The 15,318-nt window shown below is 39.6% G+C and overlaps 1 protein-coding gene across 1 annotated transcript in view; it reads right to left on the bottom strand.

Moving 5' to 3' along the window:
• Positions 1 to 2,752: 2,752 nt before the first annotated feature.
• The window catches only part of DEPDC7 (DEP domain containing 7), a 67,728-nt gene continuing 55,162 nt past the window's right edge, over positions 2,753 to 15,318 (bottom strand). Inside the window, exon 9 of the mRNA XM_053720409.1 lies at positions 2,753 to 3,097. Within this exon, the coding sequence (XP_053576384.1) occupies positions 2,883 to 3,097 (215 nt within the window). The 3' untranslated portion in view covers positions 2,753 to 2,882. The remainder of the gene's footprint in view (positions 3,098 to 15,318) is intronic.

Here is a 15,318-nt window from a genome sequence, read left to right as displayed (position 1 = left end):
AGCAAAAACAAGTTATGCTTACCAGATAATTTTCTTTCCTTCAGTATGAATTGAGTCCACGGCTTCATTCCTTACTTGTGGGAAATACAGAACCTGGCCACCAGGAGGAGGCAAAGACAACTCGGACAAAGGCTTAAAGGGACAGTTTACTCAAAAATTTTCTCCACTTTAATTTGTTCCCAATGATCCACTTTACCTGCTGGAGTGTATTAAATTGTTTACAAGTAGCTCCTTTACCCTTATATTGGCATTTGAAATAGTTGATTTAGCATGTGGTATCCCCACCTATTCTGAAAGTTTGTGGCCGCGCGTACCAGCTATAGATAAGCTTTGTAAACACAGCCAGCAGAAGAAATTACACTCCCAGTCGGATATAGCAGAGATAAGGTAATACAATGTTGATTTTCCATTGTTCTCTCCAAGTACTGGTGATTGTTTTAAGGACAGATATAAGATAAAGAAGCAGGTATATGTGCACAATGTGATACAGTAATGAGATCTGATTATACCTACAAGCTCAACCCATTTTATTAGGTTGTGGCTTCAAAACACAAAATCAGAGCTTTAATATACACAAATAAGCCTTAAAAAGCTAATTTTCATACATTTTTTACTCTGCAGTTGGTAAAAAAAAGTAATTGGAAACACATTAAGGGAAAAACTATTTTACAGTATACTGTCCCTTTAAATACCTCTCCCACTTCCCTCATATCCCAGTCATTCTGCCAAGGGAACAAGGAACAGTAGGAGAAATATCAGGGTATAAAGGGTGCCAGAAGAACAAAAATGTTGGTCCGCCCAACAGAAAACACGGGCAGGGGCCGTGGACTCTCCTCATATTAAGAGGAAAACAAATTATGCTTACCAGATAATTTCCTTTTCTTCTGTAAGAGGAGAGTCCACATCTTCATTCATTACTTGAGGGAAACATATACCCAAGCTCTAGAGGACACTGAATGAAAACGGGAGGGTAAAAAAAGAGGCGGACCCTATTCTGAGGGCACCACAGCCTGCAAAACCTGTCTCCCAAAAGCTGCTTCAACCGAAGCAAAAACGTCAAACTTAGGGGGGCGGAGCCTATAGCTGTCGTGGCAGGCTGCGTTTGCGGAGAACTCTTGGATTTTGATAGAATCTAAAAGGTTATTTGCTAAATTTAACTCAACTCTGTTTCAAGTTGTTCAGACTGGAGAAACTCTGGAGAAGTCTGAGGGTTCACAACATAAAACCGGACCTACCTATATTCTTCAGCTTAACTGCACAGAGTCAAGCCACGAGGCTTATACTGTGTGCTTGATTTCTTGTGCCGTTTGGGCTGCCCACACATATAAACCGCCCCATACATATCAACCCGAACACACATCTAAATATGAAGAGGAAGAGAGTGTCGACTTCATACCTTCAATGACGGATGCCAAAGTTTGCCCTGTCTCGAGCCAAGACCAGAAAATTTCTGACCTAATGTTCCAGCCTTAACTTGTTCACTTTGAGCTGCTGGCTATTGAAACGTTTTGTAGCATCGCTCCAGACATGGACTTGAGTGATAGAAGCAGGCAGTGAAACTCGTCACCGATTGCTTAGGAGCTGTTAATACGAGTCTCGATGGGTTCGCAGAAAGACTCTCCCTGCATCTCCAGACCCTAACATTCGCTAATGCTCTCACTGAGAGGCTGACAAAACTACTTAAAGGGACACAGTACGCATATGCTAAATCACTTGAAGCTGATGCAGTATAACTAAAAAGCTGACAGGAAAATATCACCTGAGCATCTCTTAAATTTTTTTTAAAGAATAAATGATATTTTACCTCACAAAATTCCTCAGCTCAGCAGAGTAAGTTCTGTGTAAAAAGTTACTCAGCTGCAGGTAAAAAAATAAATAAATAATCTTTTACTTTGATCTCATGAGATTTCACTTAACTCATGAGTTTTCATAGTTTACTATGAAATCTCATGAGATCCTTAAACTAATTAGGGAATTAAGATAAATGTGCACGTAAGCTCACTCTTAGCTGTCCCGGGACAGACATACTGATTTGTTGCTTAGAAGTCCTTTACAATGGGATGTGGCTACTGAGGAATTTTTGAGGTAAAATATCTTTCTTTTTTACATAGAGATGTTCAGGCGATATTTTCTAGTCAGCTTTTTACAGCTATGCTGCACCACTTTCAAGTGTTTTAACATTTGGGTATCATGGCCCTTTAAAACTCCAGTCCTATTCCGAAGGGTGCTACCCTCCACAAGGAACTACGCTGTATCTTCTGACACTTCTCTGCCAACCTCCTGTGACAAAAGGCAAAGAATGACTGGGATATGAGGGAAGTGGGAGGGGAGGTATTTAAGTATTTGGTTGGGGTGTCTTTGCCTCCTCCTGGTGTCCAGGTTGTGTATTTCTCACAATTAAGGAATGAAGCCGTGGACTCTCCCCTGATACCAAAAAGTAAACACTACATTTTTACAAAAACACACCCAGATGGGCTATATAAAATGGATCTACAAAACATGTATGCAAAGAAAAGTCTAGTGTATAATGTCCCTTTAAGAATCTATTCCTAAAAATTAGAAAGTGTATAGGTTCTTTTGCTTAAAATGTCAGAATCCCGCCACTGGTTATAAAAAGTATATCAACAACATTTGGTTATGAAAAGCTGAGGAATGGGTAGAAAAGGGTACATACACAACACATGCTTGGAATATACAAAATTTGACTTATTTGGGTCAGTTAACATATCCCTTAAGAGAGACCACAACCAACTTACAAACAACTTTCTTTTTATTAATGTGCAAAAGACGCAATTATAAAGATAACCAAAATATATTAAACTTTGCTTTTTTTTTTACAAACATTTAACAGTACATAACAAAAAAAAAAAAAAAACACCACTTTATGAACAGACACTGGTCACTCTGTCACCAAAATACTGGATAAAAAGATCTGGGTGGCCTTTGTAGAACTGACCCAAGAGTCGCTTCTTCTCTTTATGTGAGAGTTTAGGGTTCTCATAGATTGTCTGCAAAAGTGCCTGGAGTTCAGTCTTTGTGGTTTTCTGAGATGTTGTGGAAAACTCGCTTTTGTCCATTCTTTGGCAGAAAGTGTATCCTGAGAGATTAGAAACATTAATTTAAAAAGGGACAGTCTAGTATAAATTAAACTTTCATTATTCAGATAGGACTTTTAATCTTAATCAACTTTTCAATTTACTTTTATCATCAAATTTGCTTTTTTAAACTAAACATAGGTAGGCTCATATGCTAATTTCTAAGCCTTTGAGGGCTGCCTCTTATCACATGCTTTTTAAATTCCTTTTCAACACAGAGAGACAGAAAGTACACGTGGGCCATATAGACAACACTGTGTTCAGGCACAGAAAGTTATTTAAGATTTAGCACAACACAATGCTAAATGTAAGACAATAGATAATAAACAGTCACAGTCATGTGATCAGGGGGCTGGAAGAAGGTTCCTAGATACAAGGTAATTACAGAGGTAAAAAAGTATATTAATATAACTGTCGGTTGTGCAAAACTGGGGGATGGGTAATAAAGGGATTATCTATCTTTTAAAACCATAACAATTCTATGGTAGACTGTCCCTTCAAAATTTAAATGACAAAGAAATGACACTCACTGAAGTATTGTGGAAAGAGCGGCTCCAATTATCATACTGACCCCTGTATTTGGATAGTTTTCCATCACGCATATATATGGTCAATTTTTTATATTAGGGACTGAAATACTGCACGATCAAACAATATTGGTTTGTTCGCATGTTTCTATATATTTATTCAAAATTGTCATTATTTGGTATTTATCAGTTATTTTTACCTTATGGTGCCCCTTCCATCTTCAAGGGTGGTTTATTAACTTTTTTGTTTAATTTAAAATTTAACACACTGTAGTGAAACATGCATTAGATGCTTACAGAGTGTTAATGTAAAAACCCTGAGTGATTGTATATAAACAAAAAAACGCAAGAGAAAACAATTTGTTTACCTGATATTTATTTATTTTTTGACACAATGAGTCCATGGATCATCTTAATTACTAATGGGATATTCACCTCCTGGTCAGCAGGAGGCGGCAAAGAGCACCACAGCAAAGCTGTTAAATATCACCTCCCTTCACTTCCAACCCAGTCATTCGACCGAAGTCAAGAAGAGAAAGGAAGTAACAAGGTGCAGACGTGTCTGAAGTTTAAAAACCCAACAACCTGTCTCATACAAAAAACAGGGCGGACTGTGGACTCATCGTGTCAAAAAATAAATTTATCAGGTAAGCATAATTTTTTTTTTTCACGATGAGTCCATGGATCATCTTAATTACTAATGGGAATCAATACCCAAGCTAGAGTACACAGATGATACGGGAGGGACAAGACAGGGCACCTAAACGGAAGGCACCACGGCTTGAAGAACCTTTCTCCCAAAAGCGGCTGCATCCAAAGCAAAAGTGACAAATATAGAAAAACTTTGAAAAAAATGAGGAGAGGACCAAGTTGCAGCCTTGCAAATCTGTTCCACAGAAGCTTCATTCTTGAATGCCCATGAGGGAGCAACAGCCCTTGTGGGACTGACAAAAATCCTTAGTCGTCTGCAGGTAAAACTTTACAACACAAACCACATCCAAATTGTGCAAAAGCCGAACCTTCTGAGAAATTGTATTGGGACACCAAGAATTTTTTTTTTTTTTTTTTTTTTTTTTTTTTTTTTTTTAACAATCTCCTGATTAATGTTCCGATCAGAAACTACCTTAGGAAGAAATCCTAATTTAGTACTAAAAAAAAAAAAACTACCTTATCAAAATGAAAAATAAGGTAAGGTAATGGGACTTGTACTGCAATACCGAGAGCTCTGACACTCTGCGAGCAGAAGAAATAGTATCAAGAAATAAAACTTTCCAATATAACTTAATATCCAAGAAATTCATAGGCTCAAACTGAGTCCCTTGAAGAATTCTTAAAACCAAAGTAAGACTCCATGGAGGAGTAACTGGAACACAGGCTTGATCCTGACCAAGGCCTGACAAAAGTATTGTACATCTGCCAGACACTTGAGAAATAAAATCGATAAAGGCAGAAATTCGACCCTTTAGGGTGCTTGTCAACCCTCTTGGAAAAAAGACAATATCCTAGGAATCCCGACTACTCCAGGAATAATCCCTGGATCCACACCATTATAAATATTTACACCATGTCATATGGGTAAAATCTTCCTAGACACAGGCTTACAAGCCTGCTTCATGGTCTCACTGATCAATTCCTAATCCACTTTTGGAAGAAATAAAACTTCCATCTTCCAGTAGTCTGCTAAAAAAAAAAAAAAAAAAAAATTTTTGGATAAAGGAAGGGTCCTTGAAGTAGGACTTCCAGGTGGAGGATGAGACACATCCACCAGGATTGCATACCAATCCAACGGGCCGGTGAAAAGAATCACGATTCCTGCTTAATTCATGCCAAGGCTACAGAAGAAAAAAATCAAATGGAGGAAGTATGCAAGACTGAAATTCCAAGGTAACATGTCGAGAAGCCATGAGATTCAATTGAAACTGACCCCATTTTTAATCCAGCTGGAGCACTCCCGGCTGGACTTCCTCCTCCCCTGGGTAAAAAGTCTGCTTACTTAGAAAGACCACCTCTCAGAAGTCTCATCTGGAATGCAGGTCATCAGACAGCAATTGTGGGTCTTAGCCCACTGAAAGATCTTGACTACTTCTCGTCATGGCCGAGAAAAACCCAGAGTCCCCGACGGCAAAAGATCTAACTAAAAACTGATAAACCCAGCAGAAGCCAACTGAAGCCAGGCTAGGAGATGATTCACTATATCAAAAACGGTAATGGGAAGAACAGATTCCACCCGAGTCCATGTTCCCTGCTATTAGAGGGCCCCAAACAGTTCCCCAGCCCAAAAGGCTGGAATCTGTTGTCACACACACACAGAAGAGCTGCAAAAGCAGATTCCCTGGAAGCAAGGATCCTGAGACAACCATCTAAAATTCTTAACTGTTGAGAACTAAGGTGGAAACAGGCAACTGGAAGGATGTCCATTGTCACTACTATCAGCCCAAATACCTCCATACACTGAGCCACTGATGGGACTGAAGTGCTAGGTAAGAACAAAATCCTTGAATTCCTGACTATAGTCAGCTTCATTGATGAGACTAATATAGCTCTCCCACTCAACTAAATTCACCTTCCAACCAGGAGACCGCAGAAACCAGAATGTCGTACAGAAAAGGTGTCTCTGCAATCAGAGCACCAGCGATCCTGGAACCCTCGAAAAAAATTCAGAGAACAGTGACCAGGCCGGAAGGAATCACGAGTTGGAATGTGAGAGAGTGAGAGAGTGAGAGAGAGAGAGAGAGTCCTCGTGGATGGAAAGATACAAGTATGCATCCTTCAAATCTCCCGTGGTCATAATTGACCCTTGTGGACCAAAGGAAAAATGAAAATATTTTTCATTATGGAATACGATACTCTGCAAACCCTGTGTGGATTCTAAAATAGGTCTGAAGGTTCCCTCCTTCTTGGGAACCACAAACAAATAGGAGTAACATCCAAGACCTCATTCCTGGATTGGACCAGGAACCATCACTCCCAGGTCAGAGAGGATCTGTACACAGCGTAGAAGCGCCTCTCTATTTAGTCTGGTCTGCCGATAATCTTAAAAGCAGACACCTGCCCCTGGGAGGAAAGTCTTGAACTCTAACTTGTATCCCTGGGACACAATGTACACCACCCAAGGGATCATGATATCACAAACCCAAGCCTGATGGAAAGAAAGAAAATCTGCCCCCTTGCAGATTGGGTGCACACCCTTCATGCTGGTTTCCCCTATTCTAAGGCTGATGGAGTCTTCAATGAAGGCTTAGACTGCTCCTGCTTGGGAGGAGGTAAAGGATTTTCCTAGAAATCTCGAAAGAAACTAAATTCTTTCCGACGGCCTTTCGCTTATTTCTCTTATCCTGTAGATGAAATATCCGCAGACAAAGATTTTAACCATACTGCTCTGCGGGCCAATATGGCAGAGCCTGAATAATAGCTCCCAGCTTAAGAAACCTCTGTATTAAAAAGGACTTTAACTTAAGGGCATTTATTATATCCCTTCGAGAGGGATGTCTGTCCAATAGAAACAGACAATGCATCAAACCAGTACGCCGTCGCACAGGTGACAGTAGCAATACCAACCGCAGGTTGTCAATGTAAACCATAGGGTCCTTTTCCTGCATAGGATCCAAAAGGAACTACTATCCTCTATGGGAATAGTTTCTCCCTTCTGCAAAGACTCCTTGATGGAGTCTGCTATAGAAAGCATCCTTTTAAATATAGGGGAGAATTCCTGAGCAAATATCTGTATAACCTTATCTGGTACAGGAAATACTTCCACCATGAAGGGCACATTAGTATAATTTACTGGACCATGTAGGCTAGACTACGCCGGTAGTGTTTGAGTCGTCCAGGGTATCTAAAACCTCCACAAGTTACAAATGGGAGGTATTCAAGCTAAAAACTGAAGGAAAGCAACCTTAGAATCAGATAACGGTATTACCCCATCTGAGTCTGAGAATTCCCCCTCAGATACCACCGAAGTACCCTCTTTCAGGTTACAGGGAAGAAACATTCGGAATATTGATTGAATATATGTCCTCTTGTACTTTTCTCTATAGTGTGGAAAATACAATGCATAAAATGCAAGGTAACACCAGGTGGAGTGTGGGAGGAAGCGCAGGGCACTGCATGTGGGCTATACATTTTTGGGACACATTAGGAGAAATTTGTGGCATATCTTGACCATTGTCAATAGACTCCTAAACAGCATACGCTATAGAAGGAGTATGTAAAGAAGAAAAAAAAAAAAAAAGAAAGAAATTTATGCTTACCTGATAAATTGATTTCTTCTACGATACGAGTCCATGGCCCTCCCTGTCATTTTTCAGACAGATTTAGATTATATTCTATTTTTTATAACCTCAGTCACCTCTGCACCTTTTTAAGCTTTTTCCTTTCTCTTCCTAAAGCTTCGGTGTATGTATTCTCTGCTATGGTGCTCTTTGCCACTTCCTATTAGCAGGAGGTTAATATCCCACAAGTAAGTGGCAAAGAGCACCATAGCAGAGAATACATACACCGAAGCTTTAGGAAGAGAAAGGAAAAAGCTTAAAAAGGTGCAGAGGTGACTGAGGTTATAAAAAATAGAATATAATCTAAATCTGTCTGAAAAATGACAGGGAGGGCCATGGACTCGTATCGTAGAAGAAATCAATTTATCAGGTAAGCATAAATTTACCTTTCTTCTGCAAGATACGACGAGTCCACGGATTTCATCCTTACTTGTGGGATACAATACCAAAGCTACAGGACACGGATGAAATGGGAGGGACAAGACAGAGACCTAAAAAGAAGTCACCACTGCTTGAAGAACTTTTCTCCCAAAAACATGCTCAGAAGAAGCAAAAGTATCAAATTTGGAAAATTTGGAAAAAAGTATGAAGAGACGACCAAGTCGCAGCCTTGCAAATCTGCTCAACAGAAGCATCGTTTTTAAAAGCCCATGTGGAAGCCACAGCCCTAGTAGAATGAGCCGTAATTCTTTCAGGAGGATGCTGTCCAGCAGTCTCATGTCAGGCGGATGATACTCCTCAGCCAAAAAGAAAGAGGTAGCCGTAGCTTTCTGACTCCTACGCTTTCCAAAATAAACAATGAATAAAGAAGATGATTGACGGAAATCCTTAGTTGCCTGCAAGTAAAACTTCAAGGCACGGACCACGTCAAGGTTATGTAACAGACGTTCCTTCTTAGAAGAAGGATTAGGACATAATGAAGGAACAACAATTTCCCGATTAATATTCTTATTAGAAACAACTTTGGGAAGGAAACCAGGTTTGGTACGCAAAACCACCTTATCAGAATGAAATATAAGAAGGTGAATCACATTGTAACGCTGAAAGCTCAGAAACTCTACGAGCCAAAAAAACAGCAACCAAAAATAAAAAAACTTTCCAAAATAATAATTTAATATCTATGGAATACATGGGTTCAAACGGAACCCCTTGAAGAACTCTAAGAACTAAATTCAAACTCCAGGGAGTAGTAATTGTCTAAATACAGGCTTAATTCTGGTTAGAGCCTGACAAAAAGACTGAACATCTGCCAAACATTTGTGAAACAGAATTGACAAAGCAGAAATCTGTCCCTTTAAGGAACTCGCTGATAACCCTTTCTCCAATCCTTCTTGGAGAAAAGACAGAATCCTGGGAATCCTAACTTTACTCCATGAGTAACCCTTGGATTCACACCAAAAAAAAAAAAACATAATTTATGTAAGAACTTACCTGATAAATTCATTTCTTTCATATTAGCAAGAGTCCATGAGCTAGTGACGTATGGGATATACATTCCTACCAGGAGGGGCAAAGTTTCCCAAACCTCAAAATGCCTATAAATACACCCTTCACCACACCCACAAATCAGTTTAACGAATAGCCAAGAAGTGGGGTGATAAGAAAAAAGTGCGAAAGCATAAAAAAAAAATAAGGAATTGGAATAATTGTGCTTTATACAAAAAAAATCATAACCACCACAAAAAAGGGTGGGCCTCATGGACTCTTGCTAATATGAAAGAAATGAATTTATCAGGTAAGTTCTTACATAAATTATGTTTTCTTTCATGTAATTAGCAAGAGTCCATGAGCTAGTGACGTATGGGATAATGACTACCCAAGATGTGGATCTTTCCACGCAAGAGTCACTAGAGAGGGAGGGATAAAATAAAGACAGCCAATGCCGCTGAAAAATAATCCACACCCAAAATAAAGTTTAAATTTTATAATGAAAAAAACTGAAATTATAAGCAGAAGATTCAAACTGAAACAGCTGCCTGAAGTACTTTACTACCAAAAACAGCTTCAGAAGAAGAAAACACATCAAAATGGTAGAATTTAGTAAAAGTATGCAAAGAAGACCAAGTTGCTGCTTTGCAAATCTGATCAACAGAAGCTTCATTCCTAAACGCCCAGGAAGTAGAAACTGACCTAGTAGAATGAGCTGTAATCCTTTGAGGCGGAGTTTTACCCGACTCGACATAAGCATGATGAATTAAAGATTTCAACCAAGATGCCAAAGAAATGGCAGAGGCCTTCTGACCTTTCCTAGAACCGGAAAAGATAACAAATAGACTAGAAGTCTTTCGGAAAGTCTTAGTAGCTTCAACATAATATTTCAAAGCTCTAACTACATCCAAAGAATGCAATGATCTCTCCTTAGAATTCTTAGGATTAGGACACAAAGAAGGAACCACAATTTCTCTACTAATGTTGTTAGAATTCACAACCTTAGGTAAAAATTTAAAAGAAGTTCGCAACACCGCCTTATCCTGATGAAAAATCAGAAAAGGAGACTCACAAGAAAGAGCAGATAATTCAGAAACTCGTCTGGCAGAAGAGATGGCCAAAAGGAACAAAAAACTTTCCAAGAAAGTAATTTGATGTCCAACGAATGCATAGGTTCAAACGGAGAAGCTTGAAGAGCCCCCAGAACCAAATTCAAACTAAGGAGGAGAAATTGACTTAATGACAGGTTTTATACGAAACAAAGCTTGTACAAAACAATGAATATCAGGAAGATTAGCAATCTTTCTGTGAAAAAGAACAGAAAGAGCAGAGATTTGTCCTTTCAAGGAACTTGCAGACAAACCTTTATCCAAACCATCCTGAAGAAACTGTAAAATTCTCGGAATTCTAAAAGAATGCCAGGAAAAATGATGAGAAAGACACCAAGAAATATAAGTCTTCCAGACTCTATAATATATCTCTCTAGATACAGATTTACGAGCCTGTAACATAGTATTAAGAGAAACCTCTTTGACTAAGAATCAAGCGTTCAATCTCCATACCTTTAAATTTAAGGATTTGAGATCCTGATGGAAAAAAGGACCTTGCGACAAAAGGTCTGGTCTTAACGGAAGAGTCCACGGTTGGCAAGAGGCCATCCGGACAAGATCCGCATACCAAAACCTGTGAGGCCATGCTGGAGCTACCAGCAGAACAAACGAGCATTCCTTCAGAATCTTGGAGATTACTCTTGGAAGAAGAACTAGAGGCGGAAAGATATAGGCAGGATGATACTTCCAAGGAAGTGACAATGCATCCACTGCTTCCGCTTGAGGATCCCTGGATCTGGACGGATACCTGGGAAGTTTCTTGTTTAGATGAGAAGCCATCAGATCTATTTCTGGAAGTCCCCACATTTGAACAATCTGAAAGAATACCTCTGGGTAAAGAGACCATTCGCCCAGATGTAACGTTTGGCGGCTGAGATAATCCGCTTCCCAATTGTCTATACCTGGGATATGAACCGCAGAAACTAGACAGGAGCTGGATTCCGCCCATACCAGAATTCGAGATACTTCTTTCATAGCCAGAGGACTGCGAGTCCCTCCTTGATGATTGATGTATGCCACAGTTGTGACATTGTCTGTCTGAAAACAAATTAACGATTCTCTCTTTAGAAGAGGCCATGACTGAAGAGCTCTGAAAATTGCACGGAGTTCCAAAATATTGATCGGTAATCTCACCTCCTGAGATTTCCAAACCCCTTGTGCTGTCAGAGACCCCCAAACAGCTCCCCAACCTGTCAGACTTGCATCTGTTGAAATTACAGTCCAGGTCGGAAGAAAAGAAGCCCCCTGAACTAAACGATGGTGATCTGTCCACCACATCAGAGAGTGTCGTACAATCGGTGTTAAAGATATTAATTGAGATATCTTTGTGTAATCCCTGCACCACTGGTTCAGCATACAGAGCTGAAGAGGTCGCATGTGAAAACGAGCTAAGGGGATCGCGTCCGATGCTGCAGTCATAAGACCTAGAATTTCCATGCATAAAGCTACCGAAGGGAATGATTGTGACTGAAGGTTTCGACAAGCTGATATCAACTTTAGACATCTCTTGTCTGTCAAAGACAGAGTCATGGACACTGAATCTATATGGAAACCTAAAAAGGTTACCCTTGTCTGAGGAATCAATTAACTTTTTGGTAAATTGATCCTCCAACCATGATCTTGAAGAAACAACACAAGTCGATTCGTATGAGATTCTGTTAAATGTGAAGACTGAGCAAGTACCAAGATATCGTCCAAATAAGGAAATACCACAATACCCTGTTCTCTGATTACAGACAGAAGGGCACCGAGAACCTTTGTAAAAATTCTTGGAGCTGTAGCTAGGCCAAACGGCAGAGCCACAAACTGGTAATGCTTGTCTAGGAAAGAGAATCTCAGAAACTGATAGTGATCTGGATGAATCGGAATATGCAGATATGCATCCTGTAAATCTATTGTGGACATATAATGCTCTTGCTGAACAAAAGGCAGGATAGTCCTTACAGTTACCATTTTGAATGTTGGTATCCTTACATAACGATTCAATATTTTTAGATCCAGAACTGGTCTGAAGGAATTCTCCTTCTTTGGTACAATGAAGAGATTTGAATAAAACCCCAGCCCCTGTTCCAGAACTGGAACTGGCATAATTACTCCAGCCAACTCTAGATCTGAAACACATTTCAGAAATGCTTGAGCCTTCGCTAGGTTTACTGGGACACGGGAAAGAAAAAATCTCTTTGCAGGAGGCCTTATCTTGAAGCCAATTCTGTACCAAATTTCTTTGAAAAAAAAACGTAATCTGACCCCTACCAGCTGAGCTGGAATGAGGGCCGCACCTTCATGTGGACTTGGGAGCTGGCTTTGGTTTTCTAAAAGGCTTGGATTTATTCCAGACTGGAGATTGTTTCCAAACTGATACCGCTCCTGAGGATGAAGAATCAGGCTTTTGTTCCTTGTTGTGACGAAAGGAACGAAAACGATTATTAGACCTAAATTTACCTTGAGATTTTTTATCCTGTGGTAAAAAAGTTCCTTTCCCTCCAGTAACAGTTGAGATAATAGAATCCAACTGAGAACCAAATAATTTATTACCCTGGAAAGAAAGGGAAAGCAGAGTAGACTTAGAAGACATATCAGCATTCCAAGTTTTAAGCCATAAAGCTATTCTAGCTAAAATAGCTAGAGACATATACCTGACATCAACTCTAATGATATCAAAGATGGCATCACAAATAAAATTATTAGCATGTTGTAGAAGAATAATAATGCTATGAGAATTATGATCTGTTACTTGTTGCGCTAAAGCTTCTAACCAAAAAGTTGAAGCTGCAGCAACATCCGCTAAAGATATAGCAGGTCTAAGAAGATTACCTGAACACAGATAAGCTTTTCTTAGAAAGGATTCAATTTTCCTATCTAAAGGATCCTTAAAGGAAGTACCATCTGCCGTAGGAATAGTAGTACGCTTAGCAAGAGTAGAGACAGCCCCATCAACCTTAGGGATTTTGTCCCAAAATTCTAATCTGTCAGATGGCACAGGATATAATTGCTGAAAATGTTTAGAAGGAGTAAAAGAATTACCCAAATTATTCCATTCCCTGGAAATTACTTCAGAAATAGCACCAGGGACCGGAAACACTTCTGGAATAACTACAGGAGATTTAAAAACCTTATCTAAACGTTTAGATTTAGTATCAAGAGAACTAGAATCCTCAATTTCTAATGCAATTAGGACTTCTTTAAGTAAAGAACGAATAAATTCCATTTTAAATAAATATGAAGATTTATCAGCATCAACCTCTGAGACAGAATCCTCTGAATCAGAGGAACCAATATCAGTATCAGAATGATGATGTTCATTTAAAAATTCATCTGAAAAAAGAGAAGTTTTAAAAGACTTTTTACGTTTACTAGAAGGAGGAATAACAGACATAGCCTTCTTAATGGATTTAGAAACAACATCTCATATGTTATCAGGAACACTATGAGTATTAGATGTTGACGGAACAGCAACAGGTAATGTAACAGTACTAAAGGAAATATCTGCATTAGCAAGTTTGTCATGACAAACAGTACAAACAACAGCTGGAGGAACAGATACCAAAAGTTTACAGCAGATACACTTAGCTTTGGTAGCTACAGCACCAGGCAGCGATTTTCCAGAAGTATCTTCTGACTCAGCTTCAACGTGGGACATCTTGCAATATGTAATAGAAAAAACATATAAAGCAAAATTGATCAAATTCCTTAAATGACAGTTTCAGGAATGGGAAAAAAATGCCAGTGAACAAGCGTCTAGCAACCAGAAGCACAAAATAATGACACTTAAATAATGTGGAGACAATAGTGACGCCCATATTTTTTTTGCGCCAAGACGCCCACATTATTTGGCGCCTAAATGCTTTCGGCGCCAAAAAGACGCCACATCCGGAACGCCGACACCTTTGGCGCAAAAAAACGTCAAAAATTAAGCAACTTCCGGCGACAAGTATGACGCCGGAAACAGAAAAAAAAATTTGCGCCAAAAAAGTCCGCGCCAAGAATGACGCAATAAAATGAAGCATTTTCAGCCCCCGCGAGCCTAACAACCCACAGGGAAAAGTCAAATTTTTAAGGTAAGAAAAGATGATTTATTCATATGCATTATCCCAAATATGAAACTGACTGTCTGAAATAAGGAACGTTGAACATCCTGAGTCAAGGCAAATAAATGTTTGAACACACATATTTAGAACTTTATATTAAAAGTGCCCAACCATAGCTTAGAGTGTCACCGAAAATAAGACTTACTTACCCCCGGACACTCCTCTACATGTAGTAGAAAGCCAAACCAGTACTGAAACGAGAATCAGTAGAGGAAATGGTATATATAAGAGTATATAGTCGATCTGAAAAGGGAGGTAAGAGATGAATCTCTACGACCGATAACAGAGAACCTATGAAATAGACCCCGTAGAAGGAGATCACTGCATTCAAATAGGCAATACTCTCCTCACATCCCTCTGACATTCACTGCACGCTGAGAGGAAAACCGGGCTCCAACCTGCTGCGGAGCGCATATCAATGTAGAATCTAGCACAAACTTACTTCACCACCTCCATAGGAGGCAAAGTTTGTAAAACTGATTTGTGGGTGTGGTGAGGGGTGTATTTATAGGCATTTTGAGGTTTGGGAAACTTTGCCCCTCCTGGTAGGAATGTATATCCCATACGTCACTAGCTCATGGACTCTTGCTAATTACATGAAAGAAAAACAGAATTTATGTTTACCTGATAAATTACTTTCTCCAACGGTGTGTCCGGTCCACGGCGTCATCCTTACTTGTGGGATATTCTCTTCCCCAACAGGAAATGGCAAAGAGCCCAGCAAAGCTGGTCACATGATCCCTCCTAGGCTCCGCCTACCCCAGTCATTCGACCGACGTTAAGGAGGAATATTTGCATAG

The sequence above is a fragment of the Bombina bombina genome, chromosome 7, assembly GCF_027579735.1.
Source record: "Bombina bombina isolate aBomBom1 chromosome 7, aBomBom1.pri, whole genome shotgun sequence".
Classification (NCBI taxonomy): domain Eukaryota; kingdom Metazoa; phylum Chordata; class Amphibia; order Anura; family Bombinatoridae; genus Bombina; species Bombina bombina.
Note: the sequence above shows the minus strand (reverse complement) of the source record. Positions and strands in the feature narration are given on the sequence as shown.